Source organism: Glandiceps talaboti, chromosome 2 (assembly GCF_964340395.1).
Source record: "Glandiceps talaboti chromosome 2, keGlaTala1.1, whole genome shotgun sequence".
Classification (NCBI taxonomy): Eukaryota; Metazoa; Hemichordata; class Enteropneusta; family Spengelidae; genus Glandiceps; species Glandiceps talaboti.
In genome coordinates, this window is record NC_135550.1 from 21,995,148 (window position 1) to 22,021,760 (window position 26,613).

Sequence of the window (26,613 nt, forward strand, 5' to 3'; positions counted from 1 at the left end):
CTACCCCTCGAGGATTAATAAATTATCTTTTCTTACCTTAGTGGAAACTGGTGCTTTATAAATTCACTGATTGATTAACAGATTGATTGATTGTTTGATTGATTGATTGATTGATTGATTGATTGAGTGATTGATTGAGTGATTGATTGATTGATTGATTGAGTGAGTGAGTGAGTGAGTGAGTGAGTGAGTGAGTGAGTGATCATTTTACTGAAAATATTTTTGTTCATGTCATCTTTAGCAATGTCGATTGTCATTTCCATGGTTACTGAAATACCCTTGAAAGATGCAGGATCAGGCCACATAAATGTTTTAAATAATTTTTCAATACCCCCCCCCCCAAAGCTATAAGAGAATAAATGAAACTCCTTTATATCTATAATCGTATTGACTGTGGGTATACGTAATATCTAGTTCATATTGTTTTTTCAAAGAAGTATACACTGTATAATACAGTCTGTAAGTTTATAGCCTTTCGTGGTTATTTTGTTTCATATTGAAATATATTTGTCATGCCGACTACGAAAACACGGTGAATCATTTAAAGATAAGGCGTGTCGTTCCGGCCTACCGGAGGGATAGACCGATGGGTGAGGGCGCCCCGACACGAAGTATAGTATGACAGCTATAAAATTGTGTGGAGCGTCACATAATTTTTGTTAAAATACTAACGAATGATACAAGTCTTGCGTTCTTTACAAGCCGCTAGACCCGGGTTGCATGTTCTGAGGTTGCATATAACACCACCTCTGTCACACCATAGAAGTATCACAAGTCGGCTATACTTCATGGTCACAATATGCTGCTCTAGTGAGGTGACCCTAAAACGTATGACAGAAAACAAATGATAGTGGAATGACACCCTTTTCTACATTTAGTATGACACCCCCCCCCTCTACGTACACTATTTATTTTAATTGTGTAGATTGTGTCATTCAACTTACTAAATGTAGAAAGGGTGTCATGCCACTGTTTACATACTGTAAATGCTGTCATTCCAGTTTCAAAGCACTGAATTGCTGTCATTCCACTTATGCTATAGAGTGGCGGCTGTCATGGCCACTCTTTTAATAGTGTAGAGGGTGTCATTCAACTTACTAAATGTAGAAAAGGGTGTAATTCCATTGTTTACATACTGTATATGTTGTCATTCGTTTTCTGTCATTTAAGTTGTCATTCATATTAGGTCACCATGTCCATTTTCTTACAAGAATGGCCAATGAGAGGAGCGCAACGATACGATACGACACGTCTTGCATTGTCTGTGCATGTACGTAGTCTCTCGTTTTCATCGCATCTACAGCCGTCTAATATTCCATTGCAAACAATAATATCTGAGTGGTTTAATGTCTTCAATTAATTACCGCTTCTCGAAGTACAGTCACCTTCAGATTTGTCCGCTAATAATTTAATATTATGATATTGTCAACAAATATATCAGGTCCATGTTGATGTTGGAAAACAAATACAGACACTGTAAATGCATACCAGACGTGTTCAGTGCTTTATTCCGTCTGTAATGGAAAGGCCCATGTGGGTTAGATTTCAACACCCGATTATCATTACTCCAAATTCCACAAACTTAGACAAGAAAACAGTTACGGAGCAGATCGCAGGTGTGGATATAATTCAGCATATTATAATCATACTGAGGCCTACACAATGTAACTGTGACGTCAATTTTAAAACAAAATTCCTTGGATGACTGTAAAGTTATTACACGGTATATCTCTCTCTCTCTCTCTCTCTCTCTCTCTCTCTCTCTCTCTCTCTCTCTCTCTCTCTCTCTCTCCCCTCTCTCTCTCTCTTTCTCTCTCTCTCTCTCTCTCTCTCTCTCTCTCTCTCTCTCTCTCTCTCTCCCTCTCTCTCTCTCTCTCCCCCCCTCTCTCTCTCTTTCTCTTTCTCTCTCTCTCTCTCTCTCTCTCTCTCTCTCTCTCTCTCTCTCTCTCTCTCTCTCTCTCTCTCTCTCTCTCTCTCTCTCTCTCTCTCTCTCTCTCTCTCCTCCGTCTTAAGATCTATATATATCTCACTTTCTGTCGTTACTCAAGTCAAAATTCCCGTATCTCAGCATAGACTTTTAACCGGCTAAGGCTAACTCCGACCAGCAAAAGTAGCTGTATATCTCGCGTCATTTCGTGTGTGTGAAGTGAACAGCAGTTTGAGTCATTGACAATTACAGCTAAAATGATGTAGGCTTGGTGTTTCACTCATGTAACATGACATTTAATACACACCCTTAGACAACTTCTAATGCAAACGAAACAATTACATAGGTGCCATGCATAGTGGGGATGTAGAAGTAGTCAAGTTGAAATGTTGATTATCAGTTAGGAAATAAAACAATTGTAGCCATTAAAATAATCAAGTCCGCGTGTAATGTTTTCATTAGAAGCCTGTTTGTACTACACTGTGAAAGAATAGCAACGCTTGTCACTGTTCAGTGTGATTGGGCAAAGGATCCTGCTGTGTTTATTGTGTCTCTGTTATTGTTAGTCTAGAGTTGAAATATGTCTACATGTAGCTCTGTGTCAAAAAAGTAATGTCCCATGAATGAAACACCAAGCCAACATCATTTTAGCTATAGAATGCTACAGTAGTAAAAGTGTAAAAATGATAACATAATGACAGAGTTCCAATGCTACCACGAGAGCCATAAAAGGGCGGGGAAATTCTGTGGATGGCGAGGAGTCTTGGATATACCATGGGTGTATCAATAGAGGAGGGCGTATCTACCAAATACATCGATGGATATACACACCATTTGATATGCAGGACTTTTGTTGTATTTAAGGAATTGTCTTGAATCGGATGTTCGGAAAGATTACCTTCAATTTTTAAAAAGCTAAGTTTTAATAAGAAGTATCTAAATCTACACATAAATCGTGAAAACGACATCTGCTATTCATTCATATGATCTACATTATAATTCTTGGTATATACATTATCCGCTGTCTACTGAGCCGATCCGTATTCGTCGAGTTTATGAAGACTTCACTTTTTGAAAGACGCGAAAGTTGATTGAAATTATTTTTTTCTTTTTTATCCATTTCGTCGTATTGCTGAGTCGTTATATCCATCACCTGAAAATCATCATTATAGTTTACGGCATCATTAAAATCGCCACTCTCCTTGTAAACAGCGATGTATTAAGTAGGAGCCGACCTCGGATTATACTATGTGGTCAGATGCTACAGACCACTATACGGTCTGATTTTAGCTCTACTGTCAGCAACAGCTGAGCGGAGCCTTAATCAGAGTTGTCGCCCGTCATCTCTTGTTTGTTATCCATCGTCCGTTGTCCGTCAACCTTTTACAGTTTCGTCATTTCCTTCTCTAAAACTCACTGACTGATTGAATTAATATTTTAAACACATTTTTGGGGTATTTTTGGTCAAAATGACAAAAATTGTATTTTCGACTTCTTCTCTGGAACTGGTGGTGGGATTGCTTTGATATTTTGTGTGCATGTGGCTTTGGGAGTTTGTTCACATTTGTTCATGCCAAGTTGATACTTTGAATTCGCAGATTTTGGGGGTAATTTGCTATCATGGATGATACCCTAAGTGAAATTGGCTGGAAACAATCAGTTCTACCAGGTATGATGAACTGTCAAAGTAGACAACATTCATGGAATACACAAATTTCTTTTGAAGTAATAAGGTAATGATGACGGGAGACATGTTTTGTAGTTCGGAAGTTTTTGACCAGGTTTTAATAGGTGGCCTGGGAACAGCAAACTTTTCACTGCTATGGTTATTCTTTAATTGTAGCATAGTTGAACTATTTCAAGACAATATTCAACATCAGAGATTCACCTTATCCATCTCTTGTACCATTCTTGTGCCATTTATGTAACAGAAATTAAAAACAAATCAAAAGAGTTGGGATATTCGTGCCAAGTCAAACGTACATAATCAAAACAAAGCATGTATGGTGGTACACGGTAAAGCACAATGTAAATTTCATGATGTCAAACCAATAAAAACATAGATTTTTGGATGTAAATAAATGTAATGTGATTTTATGCATGAAAATGTGTTTTATTGAACACATGACCTGTCATAATTATCACCTGAAATTCAAAACGACATATCAATTGTAAAGACAGCCATCCAGCTACACAGTGGCAACGAGTGGTCTGAGCATTCACTGGACAGGTGCAAGTTGATGTAAACAGCGCCATCTTTAGGATCACCACCTCGATGATCCTTCCATGCATATTGTAATAGCCTGTGCTACCGTAACTACTTGTGATGTGTAGGTTTCCTTTCTCTCTCCAATTCAAGCCGTGTCGGTGTTTCGTCCTATTTTGCGAATGCCAACTATATCTACATATCAGAATTATTACCACTTAGTAGTTCTAAATACCGAACATTCGCCATTACTTATCAGCCTACGGCCATACTACGTAGAAAACACCGGTTCTCGTCCGATCACCGAAGTTAAGCTGCGTCGGGCGTGGTTAGTACTTGGATGGGAGACCGCCTGGGAATACCACGTGCCGTAGGCATTGCCTTTTTTTTTTTTTTTTTTTTTTTTTTAAAAAAAACATCTTTCATCAGTCATCTCAATTTTTTTCGATGAAGCCTCAATTAAGCTCATACATTTTCGTGTAGGTTTTTTTAAATCAACTTCCTTTAATATAACAACTCTGGTCAAATCATGCCAAACAGCAACCCAGTGCGATCATGCGAAGTTGTCACTGACACCGACTTGCGTGCGCGGTTTTCGGCCCTTCCAACCATGATTTATGGTGTAGTATATGTAAACGAGAACACCATTGCACGAAATAAACACATTTTCATAACTTTGGATTCTCTAGGAAAATAATTTCATGATTTTATCATGTCATATTTTGTTATGTTATAAATCAATAAATGGTAATTACACCTTCCTTTACATTTTTATATTTCTTCTCAATTTTAAGTTTGTCACAGTTGTAAATCTCAATATTTATCGCACTGTCGCTAAACAACGATCGCAAACAATAAGATGTTATTAAAACGAAAGTAAACATGTTTCGGTTAAAGAGCGCCCTCTAGAAATACACATTCCACAGTACCAATATACCATTACTTACAGACGCTATGTTTAATAAATTTCTTCAATACCACATCGACTATTGATATGTAGGAAGCTATTAAAAGATTGGTTGGTTTTATGTTGATTTAACAAAGAACACTTCAGATACATATTTACTTCAACAGTATGCGCAATAACTTCTTTCTATTTTCACGTGCTCCAAAACAAGTTGCAGACTTTTAAAAGTTGTTGGGCTTCAATGTGGACCCTTTATCTTTGTGAACTTGTTCCTCGGTTAAGAATGTTCCCGTTATACCATAGCTTTTACACACTCTGTTGTTTAAGGACAGTGTTTTTCACACTGAATTTGTCGTATTTCTACTTATGAATTCTTGAATTAGACAGATAACAAGCCGTGTCACGGAAAAGAGAAACCTCTCACTTCGACACAGTTGCCGTGTACATACTAATTTTTCATAACCTAAGCAGTTCATTTTTCCTTGCCCGTGACTGTTTTCAAAATGGCGTCTAATGAAGATTTCAAAGATTTGAAAGATTTAGATCTGTCTCAGGATGAAATGCAAAGGCTCAGTAAGGCCTTTAAGAACGAGGAATTCCGAAAATTATTTCGGGAATATGCCGAAGAGATCTCTGACCCGGAAAACCGTAGAAAATACGAAGAAGAAATTACACAAATGGAACGCGACCGTGGTGTTGACGTTAAGTTTATTCACCCACATCCTGGATACGTTATGAAAACCAGTGTAAATGGTGAACAGAAGGCATTTATAAACATCTCGTCCAACGATCTGGTCGCTAAACCAAGCATGCAACGAGCGGAGAAGCAGGGAAATGACGGCAATGTAAAAAAGGGAATGAATTGGGCTATTCCCTACAGTCTTTCGCCCCCTAGAGATGACCTGGATAAAGCAGGCAACAGGTGTGTTGTTTTTGATTGTGTTTTTAATCCAGATACGATAAGGATGGCTGAGAAAAATCAACGCTTTCGAACCATGATTAATGACACCGCCCTTGATGGAATTGAAAAACAATTTGAGGTGAAGTTCGATAGAAACAATACGAAGTTTCCTAAAATGAAATATAAAGGGAAACCAAGTGCAAGTGTTATTCGGATCCCGAAACCAGAAGGTCCGACAGGGGTTGAGGATGGTTTCCAAGCCCTTGATGTGCCATATCCTTTTAGTGATGACCCTGCCAATAAAGGCCAAGATTCAGACAAAGGGAAAGATTCAAACACACAAACATCTGGAACAAACATTTCTGGAAATAGAAATTCCGAGACAACAGAGAAAGAAGATGCAGTAACTAAACCAAAATACACAATTGTACACAGAGGACACTTTGATATTCAAAACTTCAGAAATGCACCAGACGCAGCACCAACAACCAGACCACAGGAACTAGTAGTCAATATCCAGTTACCATTATTGAAATCTGCAAAAACTGTCAATTTGGATATATATGAGCAGAGTATGGTTATGGAGTGTGTTGAACCTGTGGCATACAAGTTAGATGTGAAGTTGCCTTATAAGGTAAATGAAAATCAGGGAGGTGCCAAGTTTGATAAGGCCAAGCGATGTCTAACAGTTACACTCCCAGTACTACCGCCAGAGATTCCTGATTTACCTTCATTCAGTCCAGAAGAGGAGAAGAAACTTGTTGAAGAGCTGAATCCAGCAGATAGCGTGAGTGAAGATACCTCTGAAGTGACCAGAAGTATGGAAAAAGACAGCACTGATAAAGTTATGTCAGAAGAAAAACAACCCAGACAACAAGCCAATAATCCAGGTACACAAGAATATCAGGAAGTTATAGCAACAGAAGACAGCCTAATGCCAAAGTACATCACAGAGTCAAACAAAACTAATGAGAATGAGGATAGGGATGCTGATGATGAAAATTCTGACAATGCTAGGGAGACTGCCAAAGATGCAAAAGAGCATAATCAAGAACCCAAGGTTGCCATGTTGAATGAAGGTGATAGAACTATGACAGAGAAAACAAAGATTTACGAGATGCCTGACTTTTCATATCGACAAGATACAGACACTGTGACATTTATTTTGCATCACTGTAATCTCAAACCTGAAAGTGTCAAGAAAGAGATCCTCTGTGGACTGTCAGGAATACATGTTACCATGGAAACCAGAAGTGAAGGAGAAGACGTGAAGAATTACTCCTTCTGTGTGCAATTTCTACCCAATTATAATATTAGTCCAGATGTAGCATTTGATGTCCTTAAGGACAGGGCCGTTATGGTGATACAGAAGATGACGTTCAAGGGCAATTGGAGTACTTTTAAAGTGGGCAGGGATCTGAAAACTCTACAGGTATGTCCCACTTCATCTTTTATATGATTTTTAAAAAGTTAGAGTCAGAGTGCAGAAATGATATAGATTTGAATTAATTAATCAATGTCTCTGTAATGCTTTAGAACATATTTTTCAGGAAGATTTATTGAAGAACATAAATCACATTTACTATAATAATTATTATAACTTTGATTTCTTTCTGCTCAGCTAGTTCCACAAGGCACCCCCCCCCCCTCCCCGATATATGGGGGGGGGGGGGGTTGCCTTGAAGAGAACCACTTTCATTTCACTTTTAGTTTAATTAACATCAATGAGATGTGTAGTTTTATTTAGTCAGACCTGATTAGCATAATTATTTTCTGACTCTTCAGGTTTTTTTGTATATATATACTTTTAATCTTTAATATGCAATCTTGATTATTTATTAGTCTTTTAGGGCTGTATTATAGATGTTCTATCAATGACAAGTATGTAAACAACATACATGTAGCTATCATTTGAATCAATGTATTTGTGAGGGTTTGTCTTGCACATCAACAATATGTACATAACAGACAAAAATCAATGGTATGAATGAATGAATGAATGAATGAATAGCTGGAATCCATGTGGATTGGATTTTTTACATTCGTGTTTCCATGATTGGAAAGACGACTGTGATAAATCCTATCCGCATGGATTCCAGGCTATGAATGAATGAATGTCAAACAACAGTACAATACAAATGGGCCCCCACAAAGCATGCAAAGCTTAGTATGATAATGTGAATACCAGCAAATTAGAATTAGCTTGATTTCTGTGGAGTGAACAAGAAAATTTATTACTAGTATTTTATAAATTTCTTTTTTTAATGACTGTCAGGAAGATAACACTATTTAATAGGGTAGATAAGTGACAGTCACTCTAAACTTTTCACTTCTAACATTCAAATTAGTTAGTACTTTACACTTTTAACCAGAAACAACTCATGAAAATATGTGTATCATTTCTTGCTGTCAGTGATCTAGAGCTGACTAGTCAGATGTATTGATAGTGGTGTATGAAACTAAGTCGAGCATCAACATAATGATGTCAGTGTGATGTATTCATAGAGATAGCCATGGCCACAGTTAACCTCAAAATTATGCATTCTTATAGCAAAATTTGTTTTGTAAAATGTTAGCATGATACATTATCATACATTACCTCAGTGTCCTACTGCCATCAATAACACTAAAGAACTGATTTAGCTGTAAAGCATGTCAGTGATACTGACATCATGGTGTGAATAACTATAATGCTCCCTATTTTTAATACATATATCAAATAATATTCTGGACATGAATTATGTCAACGTCAATATGTATTTATTTTGACTTAACTTTATTTTAAGTTTATTTTGAAAGAAACACTAAAGAAGAAAAACAGATGAAAAACATGGAAAATCATAAAGTTTTCAAATGTAACATAATTGCTGCGAGGCTAGATATTATGCATGATACGCAGTCTGGAATTTTGTCTGATTATAATATTGTAGTTCAGGATTGATATCTGATTGTACATGTACATGTATTAAAATGATGACGTCAATGGTGAATTATCTCTCTATAGAAATAGTCAATACTCTCTTCTCAACATGACAGCATGTTTTTTTTTCTATCATTTAAAATTGATGGCAACTTGCTCTAAATACAAGCACACACCCAGGTTGTGGACATCTGGATGACACCGTATATTCTATTGTATGTTAGTCTGGAACCCATTCTCAATATTGATATTTTCTATCTTTTGCGTGGAATTGAACTTAGATAGATAACAGGACAGCATGACTTCATGGTTAATATTTCATGTGCAGTGTGCCCTTAAAACTAGTCTAGTTGCTATACATTGGGCTCAAATTCTACGATCTCTGTGGTGGATCGAGAGGGAGATCATAGAATACCGAGCCCAACATATCGCAACTAGACTACCTCAAAACCAATATGACTAGGCACTGATGTGCTGTAATTTCTTGTGATATACTTATATTGGGTGTTCTCCTACCCCTTACTGTGTGGTGACTCACTCATAGAGCATCAATTTTTATCATTCAACGTACGTACAACAAAAAGAATGCCTTTTTATTATATGAGAGGGGACACTGCTTATGACCTGTCATAGTTTGCATGTAGTATGAATTTCTTTACGAGCATCATTCCATTTGATGAAGTGTTAAAGCATCACCAGTTGTAAGACTGTTTATAAACCAACCAAAACTGCACAGACAATAATTTAAATCTGCCAAAATAATGTTATGCCTCAAGTCACCAGTGCTATTTAAACTCAGATGCACAACGTGCCAAATGTGTTTGTCCACTACCAACATTTCCTGCTCAGTGCCTATGGTATGATTAGTTATTACAATGTCAACTTTTGGGTTTAATCCCTTTTTTTTTTACTCCAACAGAATAACTTTGTAAGCTTCTGGGCTTTACAACTGTACAGTGGTTAATCTCACAATGATATACAAAATAATACATGCTCTAGGAAGGGTTACATAGTATTACTACGGTCACCTTTACAGTAGGACAGAAATATGTAAATGCAAGTACCAGTATTACAGCATCTGTTACAAACGTGTTTATGTATTTTTCTATGTTTCATAGTAGTACTGTGCCGTCACACATTCAATTATTCATTATTCAAGTACATCCTGTGCGTACAGCTATGTCAAAGTCCCATGTGTATCTTAATAAAGTGCACACACCTACTAATTCTTGCATAGATTAGAAACAAACACACTGGCTAGTCAGAGTCCCAGCCCAGTCTTCTTAATTCCATCAGGGTTTATCATTTGTCTTATCAATATTTCCAGTGTGATCTTCATATAATTATGTCATTAGAGAATTTTTTTTAAAAAAAAAGAAGGAAAAAAAGAAGGAAAATGAAGAATGTTATTGGATGACATTTTGAAAGTGGCTTTGCATATGAAAATCTGTGAAGAGATTGATACATGTAATAAATGCTACACATGAATAGTAAAATCCACTAAGAATGATTGATTAATCAAGTCAAAAGTTTAATCATGCAGCCAATAACTTCAAATCTATTTGCAATGTTCCTTTTTAAGATGTTAATGTCTGATTCCCAGATTTGTTGGCATGCCAAGTAATGATTGCTATCAATCTGTTCCAAGCATATAAACTGCAAAGTGCTTTGAACCCTAGGAATTTTCTGCTGTGTTCAGTTCACTTTTTCAAGCCCATTCTCACTGACCTCAGTGCATAACACATTGCAATTAAGTCCTACTACATACTACTATATACACTATCTTTCAGAGGCTTCACATGACAAACATGTAGCCGATCTTAGTTACCATGCCATCAAGGAAATTTCTCAGTATGTATGAAATTGATTTTAAACTGAAGGGGGCCTGACTTTTGGCGAAATACTACTACAGTAACTGGAATCTGTAATTTAGATTGAGGAAAGTCTCCATTATTCAAAGTGTAAGATCAGCAGGTTACAGACAGCCAGAGGAGGATGTTAGATTACATGGAGAGGTATGCTATCAATTACCTTTACAACATGGATCAAGTCTTGTATTATCCATTTGCTATGCACCAAAAACATTTACTATTATGTCCCTGCATTTGTTTGGATGGCCCAGACCTTCAAGATGGTTGCTGGAGGATTTTGACTTTATCCTACCTTTATGTAGACTTATGCTAACACTATAAATGGTTTTGTTTTCAAACTTAATATTGCTATGATAATGTCATATATAAATTAATGGCTCAATTCCACTAACTTTATCATGAAAACTATCCCTTTACTGTCTACCAATGGAAATCAGATCACACAGCTCCACCCTACCTGTTGAGTCTGATCACATGATGATGTCACTGACATCACCTGATACATGATGGGTGGGTATATAAAGCTCAGTAAGAATTTACATCCATTTTTCCATAAAATATTGAACTCAAAAGTGTAAGCGTGTGTGGGGGTGAGGGCAAAAACAGTGTGGTGGTTTAGACTGCAGTTTTAGGAATTAACCCTGGTAACAGACAATGGAAATCTGGTAACTCTTGCATATAGACTGTCACTGTCATATCTTGTACCATAATCTTGATAGGGAACCTAGGTAAAATGTCTTAATGAAATACTAATGTCAATAGCCAAGTCACATGAATGGAAATGAATAATTCTCTGTGTGCTGAAATTTTGTTTGATATTGTAACATTAAATTGAATGTTGTAGAAAGTCAATAATATACAACATGTAAGAATGGTGCTTATTGACTAATGTATGCAAATGTTGAATCCATTTCACTGTTCAGTTTACTGTAATAGGCCACTCACTATTTTTGACATATAACTGAAGAATAGTGTATCGAAGTCTAAGGGTAAGATAAACATTGTGGAAATTTTACTAGCTAGTTTGTAGTTGACACACTTTTGCCATTTTTAAGAAAACTTGGAAATTAAAACAAAAATATTCATTTATAGTTACAAAATCATATAGTTTACTCTGGTGTCAATGATACTGTTTATCGCATGACAAAGTCATAGGGAGAAAAAAAAACGCCTAGAGTAAACAATGTAATGAGGTTATCTTTCTGTTTACAATGCACTTAATAGAAACTTTTCAACTCACCTAGAAAATAATGACCTTTGTAGCATGATAATTTGAAGGCACAATGACATTTTGTTTTGATAATCAACCTACCAATGCATCACACACACACACACACACACACACACACACACACACACACACACACACACACACACATGTATACAGATTACCCTAATGAAGTTCGTCTCTAGCAATTACAACCATTTCATTAACCCACTTCATTAACCCACTTGTGCTATGATTCCTACACTTTCCCCTCTTTCTGTTCTATAGATGGCTCTGTATAGTGATCTTAATAAACATTCTGTTTTTACCTATTATCACATCTGTCAAAAGGTTTATGATAGGAATTTTTCATTCCATATTATCATTGTCTTGAATTTCCAGTCAAATGTTTGCACTCAAGAAAAAGTGTGGAAGTTGGTAAATAGCCTTCTGTTATGTCATGTAAAATCCACTGTGTAGTGTGGAATATGTGTGTATTCTCAATTGTACACTTGTTGTCAAATAGTAAATAATGACCCATCCAAATTTTGTTGTCATTTAAACATATTACATTGATTCTAGTGTCAGATATTGGCATGTCTGAAAACATTACAAATTGTTGTTATACATAATCCTGCAGATATTCCATAAAAAATCTAACCAGTTGACCACCAGTTTTAAATGAAGTAAATATTGTAATATAACACTGTCCAGTGATGGCTGCAGCAGACTTCTATGTTGATTATTTTAGGATTAAGAATTAAATTGAAATGCTGTCTAGTGGATTTATCATTATTAGAAGCTTTCCTTGGTAATATTATCTCCACTACTCAGTTACGAATAATGGTTTTTTACCTAGGTCATTGATGTACAATGCTATCATATTATTTTTTAAATCAAGATTTCAGAAATATTGTTTGAGCAGAGTGCAATTATATACCATGGTATTACTTTACTCCCCATGGAAATATTCATATGAATAGAAGTTTTTTATTAATGTCACTTTGATGACATATATGATAAATGATAACCTAGAGATATGATAAATTGTTGTTGTTCGATAAATATAAATCAGTCAAAAATTTTGGAGTTTTTGTCTACAGAAAAGTGTAAACCAAAGTCATTTGGGAATACTGGTAAATTTATGAATATATGACTGCTGTTGTGTAAGTTTGATGCATATTAATACATCTTTTGAATATATTTCAATTCATTTTATGTAAGTTTCATAAAGATACACAGATTTATGATAAGATATTGGTGGCATTTCATTCTGTTTAGATTAATCATCAGTTTTATTACCCGTTTTATGATTGATATGGCCAATTTACTCTCAGCGAAATTTATAGCTTTCATGAACTTTAGAACCCATTTTGATGGTGTACTTTAATCATGGATTTCAGTGACTAGGCAAGAAGCATGGTACATTGGAAATGATTCCTTGAGGAGTTACCCAAATCATTTATATGATTATGAAAGTTTAGATGTGGCTGTTTTGGGGAGTTTACTCAAATCTGGGATCTGGAAATTTAGATGTGGCTGTTTTGGGAGGTTTAACACAATCCTTCAGGGGTTTGTAATGTGAAACAAAGATTTCACAAAGATAGGATGCACCTTGTTCTATTAGCCTACATTACAGATCAAATCATGAATCATTGGCTTTCAAATGTAGTTTGACATACAGTTGTCTTTTATATGTAACACCAAATCACCTGTCAGTTCACAAAATTGCATGACAAATCAGTTTATAATGAAAGACTGCAGAAGTGTGTTACTAAACAATAACCATTTCAATCTCAAGGAAAGGAAAATGTGACCAAAAAGAATGTTTTGGTTAAAAAAAATATAATGTACAAAATATCATTATCATGGTACCTTGCATTGAATTTGAATTGAGATTTATTCCACAGAGAAGACAAATATATACACAGACTTTGAAAGCAACAGAAAGAACATTTCTGGTAAGGGCCATGGAAATAGTTCCCTAGGAACTAATCAATTTTCGTGGACCAGATATGCAAATAATTAAGACAAATTTGGGTGACACAATAACAAGAAAAAATACAATTTCATGTACAAAAAGAGATAAACATATGTTGATGGCAAAAAATAAGTAAAATGTGAGCAACATGTGAGCAACAAAAAATAGTAAAAATAAGAACAGGTAACAAGCATAAGCTCTTACATACAGAAATAAACTTACACTGGCAAATTGAAAAGAGTCAAACGATAAAGGTTATACCCTCAGAAGATACTGCTTTAAGTTTGTCTTAAAGCTATGTCTATTGTTTATCATTATTGTTTATTTGGTTTGCAGTATAAAAAATTTGCCAGTTTTCTATCATCATGAAGATTCTATTTAGTATTTTTGAAGCTAAAGATGTGGATCAACCCCTCTGAGTGTTTACTTACTGAGAAATCTGACATAGTTTAAACAAATTTTATGAAAGTCAATATCTAGGGCTCAGTTTTCCTAATGTTGGCTATAATATGTATAGGTTTGTAATACTTTGAAATTAGAAAACTGTGCTATTAAAATGCCAGATTACTGTCCCTGTCAATAATAAAAGTAGGTAGTCCACCCTTGAGAAGTTTACCTTTGATGTATAAATGCAATATGACAATACCTTGATAACTTGTGTAAAAGCCACAGAGTTTAATCATGTGTATCCCAAGTGGAAATCTCACATGATTAGTAAACGACCTTTGAAGGAGACAGGGTCCTGCTGGGGTACTGACATCATAACATATTATTTTATTTGCTCGGAAAGCAACATATGGCTGTCCATGTATCACATGATTAACGAGATATCCGATAAAATAACCCCGAAAGCTGTTTACTCTGTTGTTTGATGGTGAGGTCATACTCTGGTCAATTATTCACATCCCTTCAACAATCCACAAAGCAGTTTTAACGAGAATATCAAGTGTGAGTTGCTGTTTTTTGTTTTGTTATTTTAAGAGTTACTAGTAACTTACACAATTTGATGGTATTTTATTGCTAGATGATTTGGAAATGAGTTGTATTAACTGTTGACTGACTGATGGTAAGCAGCTAAAATTCTAAATGTTTTCTAAATACATATGTACATGCAGTCAAATCCATAACTCTTTCCATTACTTTAACTTTGATAGTTCAGTTTGTACAAAAAAATGGATGTTTTCTTCTTCAAAAAAGAGGGTAGCTTCTAAATATGTAGGTTCTAGAGATACATATCTTATAAGTAATTTGTATGAAAAGTGTGTCAAATGATGGAGTGAGTAAACAATTTGAACGTTCATTATAAAATATGTATCTGAGAAAAATAGATTGACTGTACTAGCATGTAAAAACAGTTTAAACATATAGGTCTTGTATATTTCTGAATAGAGGAATACTTCAAGTAAATTGTAAGTAACACTTATTGAATCATCAGCAAGCTCATAGGTTGTGATATAGTATTGACTGCTGGTGTCAAAGGTAAATTGGGTGCTTTTTAGCACAACTGAACTGATAAGGTTCAATAGTGCTATAGGCATGGCAAAGTCTGTCTGTCCATCTGTCTGTGTCTGTCTGTCTGTCTGTCTGTCTGTCTGTCTGTGTGTGTAAACAACGTATAGTCAACAACCGCTAGACCGATTGCCAAGGTGGGTATATTACCTTGGGTGTCTTGTTGGGAAATTGTTTAAATCAAAATGATCTTACCACAGATGTGTGATTTGGATCAAAAAATGAGGTATTGGTAAAAAAAACCCTTAAAATGCCAAAACTACTGGGCAGATCAGTCTGAAATTTGGTGGGAACCTTCTAGGGTGTTTAGAATAGGAATTGTTCATGACATGATGATCCCATCAATCATATGCAAATGAGGGCTAAGAAATGTTCCTATTTGGTCCAAAATCTATAAGTTCCAAAACTACCGAGCAGATTGGGCTGAAATTTGATGAGGGCATTCTTACTTTTAGAGGTGTTTAGGGAAAGAAGTGTTCATGTCAGTGATATGCAAATTAGGGCTTAAAATGAGTCTTTTTTATCAAAAATATATAATTCCAAAACTATTAAGCAGGTTAGGATGAAATTTAATGGGAATGTGTCTGGGGATGTGCAGATGAATGTGTATTCGCAACATGATGATCTCATTGGTGATATGCAAATTAGGTGTCAAAATCTGTGCAAACTCACATACACTTTAATAGTACCTGCAGTGTATGTAAAGTGAATTGTATGAAGATCATCAGAGTATTGCATGACTATATATAATTAATGAATAATGAAAGTTGGCATTTTGCAAGACCCAGCTGTGTATAGCACTTGTTTGTATATGATGAGAAAGTGCACAGTGTACCACCACAGGGACTTGGTTTCCATACTAAATACTTTATCAGTTATCAATTGGAAATGGCAGTGTAGATACTACTGTCAGATATCTCACAGTTATTAGACTAATGTTTTTTGTATATAATGATTTCAAAGTACGATAGATATATAAAAAAAAAATCTAAGTGATTTCCTCCCAGACTTTTCTCCAGGGTTTTCATCATCTATGGTTATCTTTATTCTGAAAACCATTTAGATTTAAGTATTTTGCTGGAGCTCTCCATTGTAACTGGGCAAAATTATTGTGTTTTTGAAGTGATATTGAATGTATTGGACAATGTAACTGAGGTTGTGGTACCTTTTATTAATTAAAGTTAACAACTCACTGAAAATTATATGAAATAAATATAATGTGAAATGAAATTTAGGAATTTACTGTTATATGTTTATCTTTAGGGTAGGGTAAGTTAGGTTCAAATCAAATGGGAAGACAGAGGTTTCAGATATGGATTGCCTGCATTCACTATGTTATTTCAGTACAGGAAATGTGCACACCTTAAAGACATGTCATACAGTATTTATTGTACCAGGACTTCATCAGTCAAAAGTAATTAAAGGATGAGAATGGGGGGAGTCCATATATGGAGTTTTTCAATAGATTAATGTTGAGTCGTTTATGTCACACTTTGCAGGAGAAGAGCTTTCTGAGTGCTGCTAGCCTGCAGAGTACTATCAACACAATAGTACAGAGGACTCTGGAGGATTCCAATAAAGTCCAAGAGCAGTGCATGAAACTTGAAGTGACAGAGTCAACGGATGACAAACTAGTCATCCAATTGGAGGTACGAATTTTACCTATATCTTCTTGTACTTGATTTCACCCCTCCCCCCCCCCCCCTCCTTCCACACCACACCCCACTTGAAGTGACAGAGTCAACATATGACAAAATAGTCATCCTTATTTGAGGTATGAACTTTATGTATGTTTTCTTGTACTTGAAATCACATTTATTTCTCCCCGTTCCCCAGCACCAATCCAAAATGCTGGCTTTCATCATTATTATTATTATTACTATTATGTAAGTTTATTTCAGACAAAAAATATCCATATACAGAATTAAATGAACGTAGGGAAAAGAAAAAAATCCTCTTATACCAAAAATTCCACAACATACTCTGAGACAAAATCATATTTGACACAACAATTGAAATGATAGAATTACACGATAAATACACTCTGTCTAAAAAACTGACAGTCTTTTTCCTCAAAACCTCATCGAAAGTACGAATAGACAAACTGACACACATTACACTATTTACTTTGTGCAATTGAAAAGGTATGCACCATTACAGTTATGAAAAGAAATAAGTCCTATGTTAAACTGAGAACCACTCAACCCAAACAGACTTACAAGTTACTATAAAATAGACAAGACTGTGTAGGTTTCCCTGTCTAGTATTTGGTTACTCTGTTACTATAAAATAGACAAGAGAGTGTAGATTTCCCTGTCTAGTATTTGGTTACTCAGTTACTGTAAAATAGACAAGACTGTGTAGGTTTCCCTGTCTGGTATTTGGTTACTCACTTATACATTGCATTATGTCTTCCATTAGTTAAGGCCTTCAAGATTAAAATTTGGAGGCAATTTAAGACATTAAAGATATTACAGTAAGACAAATATTTAACAGTAATGATTTGTGTGATGGTAAATAGAGATTAATGTTCCTAGACAGTAAACAAAGAGAGAAAGTGAGAAACCAAATTGAAAAACCTCCAGTATTGGATAAAAATGTTTGAAATACTGTCAATTTTCACAATTAATCAAATTTGTATTTATATCCCTCAATTCCTATAAAAAAAAAATATCATTCAAATAAATTAAATACAAACTTGTCTTGCAATATTACCTCTAAGGTTGATGTTGTACAGGAGAGGAGAAACAAAGTCTTTTCCTGATTATTGACATGTCCTTAAAATCAACACTGTATAATAAAATACAATAGCATTGCAGTGTATACAACAGACAAAATGAAATGACCCAGAAATGAATGCAAAGCTGTATACCTAAATCTGATGAAACGGAATTAATGTGGTCTCAGGAAGGTTTTCATCTTTGTCTCTCTAAATCAGAAAGAAATTAGTGTTACTTGTTTGATTGCATCTCTCCAGTGATTACACCATCATCAGTCTGCAATGATTGAATATACAGAGATATACCGGTAGTTCTGTTTCATAGAAAATGTTCATATTCCCTTGGCGTGTCTTGACAGTACTTAAGTCATTGAAATCCTTGTGTAATTGTACAGTGTGCATTCTTATCACATGATGATAACATAGTTGATTAAGACATCTATGTTATCCCAATTTCATCATCTTTGCAACTACACGTACTTCTTAGGTTTTAGCAAAAGCTGGAAGTAAAGGATTACGTGGCAGTATGCTTTCCTTGTATCTATCTATCTATCTATCTATCTATCTATCTATCTATCTATCTATCTATCTATCTATCTATCTATCTATCTATCTATCTATCTATCTATCTATATATATATATATATATCTGTCTGTCTGTCTGTCTGTCTTTCTATCTGTCTCTGTCTATTGCATTGTGTTTTCTTGCTATTGTCAATTTGTCTCTTTCCGTGTGTATCTCTCTCTCTCTGATTCTGTTTGTTTGCCAGTGTTTATGTTGTCATTTGATTTTTATGTGTCTGTCTGTCTGTCTGTCTGTCTGTCTGTGTGTTTGTTTGTGTTTCTGTTGTCAGTCAGTGTATCTGTTTGTGTTTCTGTCACTTTCTGTCTTTTTATCAAACTTATTTATAGATGTACATATGTATCTGTTTCTGTGTGCATGTATCCATGTTGGTATGTGCCTGTCTGTGTCTGTCAGTTTTTGTTCTTGTATGTCTATCGGTCTGTTGGGTTTTTTGTGTGTTAATGTTGTACTCTATCTATCTGTCTGTGTCTGTGTCTGTGTCTGTGTCTGTGTCTGTGTCTGTGTCTGTGTCTGTCTGTCCATCTGTCAGCCTGTTCATCGGTCTGCCTCCCTCCTTCCCAATCTGATTAAAATCCGATGTAGATGTCTGCTAATCGTTCATTGCTATTTTATCTTCGTTATTTTGCCTGAATTGAAATCCTGATTGCCTCCTAGAGCATCGGATTTTAATCAGATTGCCCTCCTTCCCTGCCTGCCCTTCCAGTCTGCTTGTATAACCAGTTACGTATCTCTCTCTGCCTGCCTGTCTCCATATCTGTTTCCTTCCCTACTTCTGTCTTGCTCACTCTCACTCTCTATCTCTATCTCTCTGTCTCTCTTTCTTTCTAAATATTACCAGGCTGTCTATATCCATATTTGTCTGTCCGTATCTGCTGATATTTTTTTGCAACGTTCTCATTTGATTGAAATAAATTTTTGCAGAATAATCTCTAGAATTACATTTACATTCCATTAATAGTTAGTTTGATGTAATATCCATATTGCATTCTGCAGCATATTAAAGAATATATATGACATGAGTAAATGTTTGATGAGAAAAGCTTTTTTACTTTCAATCATAAACCTCAATATCATCATTAATTTAGTCGTAAGTTGTGATTGTTATATGCAGCAGATTTACTAAAATATCATATTTGGAATCAATTTTCTCATATCATTAAATGTTTCCAAGGTAATAGTTTATTATTTCAATAACTTATTCTTCTTTAAAATGTTCAAATTGATAATTGCATATCAAGGCATATATACTAGGTAGAACACCATTTGTTTTATGCTCAAATGCAATTTCTAGATTCACCTAGGGATTCCTAATACATATATGAACATGCCTAGAAGGTCCTTCTCTTAACTGCAGTACTTCGAGCACATTTCTACTTGCACAGAGCATCTGACAGGGAGTAGGAAAACATTTAGTCGTTAGAAGATCACTTAGCACCAACTTGGTAGAGAAATCTGCACAGCTTTCAGCAAATTATCGGAAAAATTTGTCTGTTCAATTTTGTAAGTATGAGAGGCATCGGTTGCCATGGTAAATGGAGATAATAGATGACTACAATGTGATGACATGTCTCTCTTCGATGTTGCCATCTGTTTGGCTGTACTATAAATACACATTGAGACTAGAAGCCGTTATTGATGAAATATACTTACTTAACAGTGTTTGGAATCTTGACTCAAACAGGTGAATATGTTGGTCGGAATTGATGTCATATAATCACATTCTCTGTTTCCCTTTTTTTTCACATCAACAGCCAACTACGGGTGGTGGCGATAGTAAATCAGTTCACAGTGCTAGCACAGCTAGCAGGAAAGATGTACCTGATGGCAACAACTCTACTGAGACAGAGAAGACTTCGACCAGCCAGGTGAGAGCTGATCGTGATCAAAATGATGTGAATGAAATGGCGACGGCAGCAGCAGCATCAACTGACCCTACACCTAGAAGCAGTGTGGACAAGTCAAGTTGTGAATCATCCACAGATCCTGTTCGGTCACCAAGACCCAAAATCACCAAGTCTGTCAGTTTTAATGAAACTGTAGTTGTGGAAAATTTCAAGGAAAGATCAAAAAAGGCTCAAAAGAAAAAGCCTGGAAAAGTGGAAATGTCTTTTAGGACTAAAGAGAGATTGAAAGACAGCTCTGAAGAGGATTCAGAATCGCCTAACAGTCCATGCAGTCCTCAGCCATTTAACGATGACAAGTCAAATAACCCCTCGTCACCAAGGAAAGGCAGCAAAAACAAAGGCTTCTTTAAAGATTGTAAGAATGAAAAAAGTGAAGAAAAGGGGCCAAGGAAGGGTAAAGAGGAGATATCCAAGACAGGAGATAGCACAAGTACTGGCCATGGAGATGCAGCAGGCTGGAATAGTCACAAGTCAAAAAGTGAATCAGAACTACACACCAAATCAGCTGTGGCATTTTCTAATACACTTATGTATGATTTGGATTAAGATGACATAATCTGTGTTATTGACATCTTCTGAAACATATTCTAAATATAATTGACGTGTCAATGTCAAAGCAGTTGTTCAAATTTCAGTTTATTGATACTACTGGAAATGTCAAGTTTGTAGACATGGTTGTAGTAATAATACATAGAAAGAATGGATAAATAATATTCTATAGAAGATGGATGGATGGATGGATTGAGTCCATATTTTGAAAGTTCAAATACAAGGTAAATCGTAGCTTGATTGGTGCTCTGAGTGACAAGTTATTGAAATGTACCGTGTACAACGACGAAGCTTTCAATTTAAGAGGAAAGTTGACCTAAAAAAGTTGTAGCGTTTCAGTTACATATAGTATGTTAATGACTGTATAGGTGATACGATACCTTGCATTCTGTAAACACTTGATTTTCATACAATGATACAGTTTAGCTACCGCTTCACTGGAAAGTGGTTGAATCCAGTTGTCTATCATTTAGAGCAGCTAGTAACTGTGATAAAGTATTCAATAGAAATCGACATCTCTCAGTCAGAATCTGTTAATTTCACTTGTTCTTTGAACGGCCTTTCTTTACCTTCAGATAGTCCTATGTGTTTGTCTAATCACAACTTCAACCCCATTTTCTTGTTCTGTGTTAAGTCAGGCCAACTTGTTAAGTGTCTCGTAGGTTTGATATCTCCCCAGGTAATGTTTTGAAAAGGTTATCACAAGAATCTCGTTATCTGGGGGATGTTACTTTACACAGCCTTGCTTTAGAATATATATTTTGACATCAACATTCAATGTTATGCAAATTGTGTATGTGTATGTATGGATGTGTGTGTGTGTGTGTAAAAACTTCATATTTCCTGAGTGGAGGATTTTGTGTTACCCTTTTTATTATCCTAATTAGTGAAGGCAGGACAATTATTATAGTTATTTTAGTCAAAAAACACAGTTTATTGTATCATTATCTCTTCTGTTTCTATATATAGCATCAGCTGTTCCTGACAGCCATACTTAATTGGTAAATTTTATTGTAATATTGCAAGTGGGAATAAAATGTGTGTGTCCAATTATTTCAATGTGTATAAAACTACCAAACATAAAAGTACTAAACATATTACCCAGGTTTGGAGTCAAGAACAGCAATGTAAAACAAATGAAAACAGCTGAATTAACCAAATCAGTGAATTGATATTATTACGTGTTTAACAATGCTCACCTTTCCCTTTACTCTAGTGCAGTCAAGTGATTTTGTCATGCCGTCGAACAAAAAAATCAATTTAGCTGCCGCGGCAGGGATAAGATGAGAGAGAAAAGAATGTTCTCCTCTGTGGTTCAAGCCTTGGGGAGAAAACGACATTAGTTTGGCATAAATTTGGTAGTCAATTCAAAGCCCAGAATACGATACTGCATATGAATACGTAGGTTCTTGTAATTTGGATGCAGGTATATCAGATGCTGATAACATCAAATGTATTGGCAATTTAATTCCATGTTTCTGTACCAACAGCTATATTCTTACTATCTGCACTACTTCAAAATGACACATGTCAACATGTTAACGTAGTGTCAATATATCTAGTTCACCCAACCATCACTCTTCAATTGGAGTTTGTTTCTTTATCTAGTTCACCGTATCATCACTCTTCTTTCTTTCCATAATCAACTGCTATCAAAAACATTTTTGTGAATGGAAATTCTTGATTTGAAATATTTATTTCTGTACTAATTAATTTCTCATGTACTTGTCATTTCATATGCAGAATATTTAGGGAATCACATGGTGAAAATGACAAAGATATCGTTTTCTTTGTAAATTCTAAAAATAGTAATTGCAAAATAATGTGTTTGTGTAGGGAGAGTTTAGTGAGATGTTAAAGTGAAGGTGAAAACCCTAAGGGTTAAAACCTTCAATATCTTAATAACACTTGTTTTTAAAGTGGCCATATGGATGAATGAGCATTGTGTATTTATTTTGGATTTTTAATTTATGAAACAATTTTATCATGACTTCCTCTACTTATAACATCAATGTGAAACAACATATGCCAAGTCCTTGTTTGTAACTCAATAAATTGAAAAAGCATAACAAATGTGTAAAATGTTTGTTATTGTACGTACAATAAACAAACTTTTACACTATTTTTTACCTTTTTGCAATGTATTGAGTTACAAACACAGAAGTAGTCAATGTTGTTTCACATTGATTTTTCAAGTAGGAAGCCATAATGAAATTATTTTATAAATTAAAAATCCAAAATAAATATCCAATCCTCATCCATATGACCACTTTAAAAAAACAAACTAGGGTATTTTTCTAAGGAATGTTTTAATGGTTCTTCATTGAATTTGAAGTACTTGATTAATATTGTTTGATCTACTGAATGTTAGATATGGTTTGATAAGGACCATATGGTCAATGAAGAGAATGAAACTGTTTATTGATTTAGATGTGTGAAATTGACCCATAATAACCTTGATACAGTTTAAAACAGGTATTGTTTATTTTTTTGGAAGAATGAGTAAAAAAATGTATGATTTTTGTACTTGTAAATTCAGATTATCCCTTTTGAAATAAAGTAATGTACGTAATTTATTTTTCACTGAGTGTGTTTGATGTTATGTGATGACCATTGTTTGATGTTTGGGGCAAAGTCAAAAGATTGATGCTGGATATAAACTAAATTGATTGGTCTGTTTCACTCAAAATACTGGTAAGTTTTCATCTGACAACCATTTTTGTGTGTGTGTCTACATGATGGTTTTTGTATCATTATCAGATGAAGTACAAGATGTAGTTGAATGTGAAATACTGCTATTGCCAGGTGAGTCTGTAAAAGATTCAATTCTACTTTGGAAGGAGATGGGAAGTCTGAGAAAACATTAAAGAAATGTACTTTTTTTTATCTCATATCAGTCTTGTGATGAACACGGGGACTGTGAACTAATTCACAAACACATTTTGTCACTAAATGTATGATTGTGTTTTGACAATATGACATTGATCAGCTCATAGGCTATTTAGCCTTTTGTAGCTGTGATGTGATATGATATGATGTGATATGATATGATATGACATATGATATGATATGATATTATCTTATGACATTACTTCATGTCAATCTTATGACATCACTCCCTGTCAATCATATGACATCACCCTGCCAATCTTAAGACACAATCTTGTCAGACTTATGACATTAACCCTTGTATCTGTGTAGTGTGTTTACTATCAAAAGAGAAATAAAATTTAGGCATAAAATGAATATATTCAATATGAAAATTAGTAAATTTGCTTATGTAATTTTTCAAAATAATGTTAAATACATTTTAATAACATTTGTCTCCACGTTCTCGTATGTTTGGTAGAGTAAGGAATATATCAGTCAAAGTGTGCAGAGCCTTGTATTGTTAGAAAAGAACATCTGTCATTAAAAGTAATCATGGTAAAACATACGGTCACAGTACTTGAAGTGATCCACAACCTCCCTACATAGGTTTCTTTTATAAATTGACTTTCTTTGCTGGTGACCAGGTGACCCTGCTCTGTGTGTGGCCAACACACTATCCAATTCTATTATATATTGTTCACAGTCAGTAGTTGAAACCAAATAATGCAACAGCTGGAGTAAATGTTTTTTTCTTGTTATGACATACAACATTAGTAGTCAAATTCCAATTCAGTCTAATTCAGTTGATTTCTATCGCTCAAATATAAATGCTGGAAAGTAGCCTACATGTAGACGTGCAGGACTCACACTACAACATTACTTCAGCTATCATAACTGACATTTTGATTTTTGGAGCGAAAATTAAAAAAATCAAAATATCAGTTAGGATATTGGAAATATTATTGTAGCTATTGTCCTGCACATTTACAGGTAGACTAACTGAAGGTACATGAATAGGTAGAATGCAACCGAGAAAAATTTCACAGAAATTCTAAGTTCTTAAAATCACTCCAAACTGTTCTATATGAAAACTTGGATCCTTTTGAAATAATTAAAAAAAAATCAGGGTTCACCATCTTGTTTCCAAGGAAATAGACGATCTTCTAGAGTAAACACAGCATTTGGCAGCCATATTGGATTCTAAAATGACTTGAGTTTATAGACCCGTCTAATTCAAACAATTCTCTAGTGTCACCTTTATTTTATCTCTGATTTCAACTGACAATGGAGTTGCATTTTCTTGTAGAGTAGAAACAAAAAATTTAAACTTTCACTTCTGAGGTGCTTTCTTTAATATAATTTGAATTAATATTAATGATTAATTAATAGACCATATAATTTCCTTGTATGCAAGATACTGCATGTTAGTATTCTCATTTTTGTATCCTGTTTTTTTTTTCAAACTGTTGTATAAATAGATTTGAACCTTTTCTTTATTATGATAATCAGATGTTCACTCTAACTGAAGCCATAGATATGTATCAACAAGAGCGTGAATTTAACATCAAATTTGATTTCATTCTCCCTTGGGAACACTAGGAAATAACTATGTTTACTATGGTGATGAAAAATTCAATATCACAATACACAATTTGAACGAAGTGATAAAAATATTATCCGACAATGTATTTGTCTCAAAAATTCGTTTTGTTTTTAGTGAGATCATTAATTTCTTATAGATTTTTTGGAATGTACATTATTTGAACGAGTGTATGAAAAATGGAGGTCATTTTATATGTAATAGACATATGTTACCTGCCTTCAGGTGAAATTGATTTGATGACCCGTTTACTAAAAAATGTCACACTGAAACACAGATCATTAAATACAACTTTAGAATACCGTTCGAACGCTATTGAATTACATAGTGTTGATTTCACTCTATAAGATACAAATTTCATTCATTTCATGAAGATAAAAACACAAATGAAAACAGATATCATAGTTTTGCCAAATACACATGGTCTTTTCTCAGTCAAGTTGTTGTATTTGATAATTAGAGTAGCCAGTTTTGCAATCTGCAAGTTGCCGGTTTGAGCACAGACAAGAATATTCTTGTCTGTGGTTTGAGTCTGACTACTGCCATTTATATAAAATTATGAATGGCTAGAGGACTTGGGCAACATTGTATTACCACCACTGTACTCCAGTCAATGTAGCTGCATAAATTGGAACCTGTTAGGATATAGGTTGTAACATGAGGGATTAAATCCTATGTGGTTAATACAGATGCCGCAGGGATTTTATGCCCCAGGTATCGAGTTGAGGAAGTAGGGGCCATTGTACTAGTATAGGTCCATGCAAAGAGTAAATAATCATACAATGCATTAGGCACAGTTCGGGTATTAGTACTTCATACAAATTTGCATTATTCAAATCATAGATCTTGGAGGGGACATTGATCTGTGTTCAAATATGTCGTTTAATACTTCATTTACCTACATTCATACACATTGGTAAATGTCATACCTGGTGGTGTTTCTGGTAAAGATAAT

At 34.8% G+C, this 26,613-nt stretch overlaps 1 protein-coding gene and 1 non-coding gene across 2 annotated transcripts; both read left to right on the top strand.

Moving 5' to 3' along the window:
- Positions 1–4,391: 4,391 nt before the first annotated feature.
- Positions 4,392–4,510, top strand: LOC144453860 (5S ribosomal RNA). The gene has a single exon (XR_013482438.1). It is a non-coding gene; the product is annotated as a 5S ribosomal RNA (ribosomal RNA).
- Positions 4,511–5,543: 1,033 nt separating this feature from the next.
- On the top strand, positions 5,544–23,656 carry LOC144452046 (protein kintoun-like). The gene is made up of 3 exons (XM_078143058.1): positions 5,544–7,373; positions 16,929–17,078; positions 20,486–23,656. Exons 1-3 carry the CDS (start codon positions 5,544–5,546, stop codon positions 21,182–21,184), a joined length of 2,679 nt encoding a protein of 892 aa, XP_077999184.1. The 3' UTR covers positions 21,185–23,656.
- The last annotated feature ends 2,957 nt before the right edge of the window (positions 23,657–26,613 follow it).

What these genes read in the sequence shown, in the direction of transcription:
- LOC144452046 (XM_078143058.1), top strand. Translation starts at nt 5,544, where the DNA reads ATGGCGTCTAATGAAGATTTCAAAGATTTGAAAGATTTAGATCTGTCT. An exon ending in GGGATCTGAAAACTCTACAG is followed by an intron (nt 7,374 to 16,928) that starts GTATGTCCCACT and finishes CACACTTTGCAG; the next exon opens with GAGAAGAGCTTTCTGAGTGC. An exon ending in AACTAGTCATCCAATTGGAG is followed by an intron (nt 17,079 to 20,485) that starts GTACGAATTTTA and finishes TCACATCAACAG; the next exon opens with CCAACTACGGGTGGTGGCGA.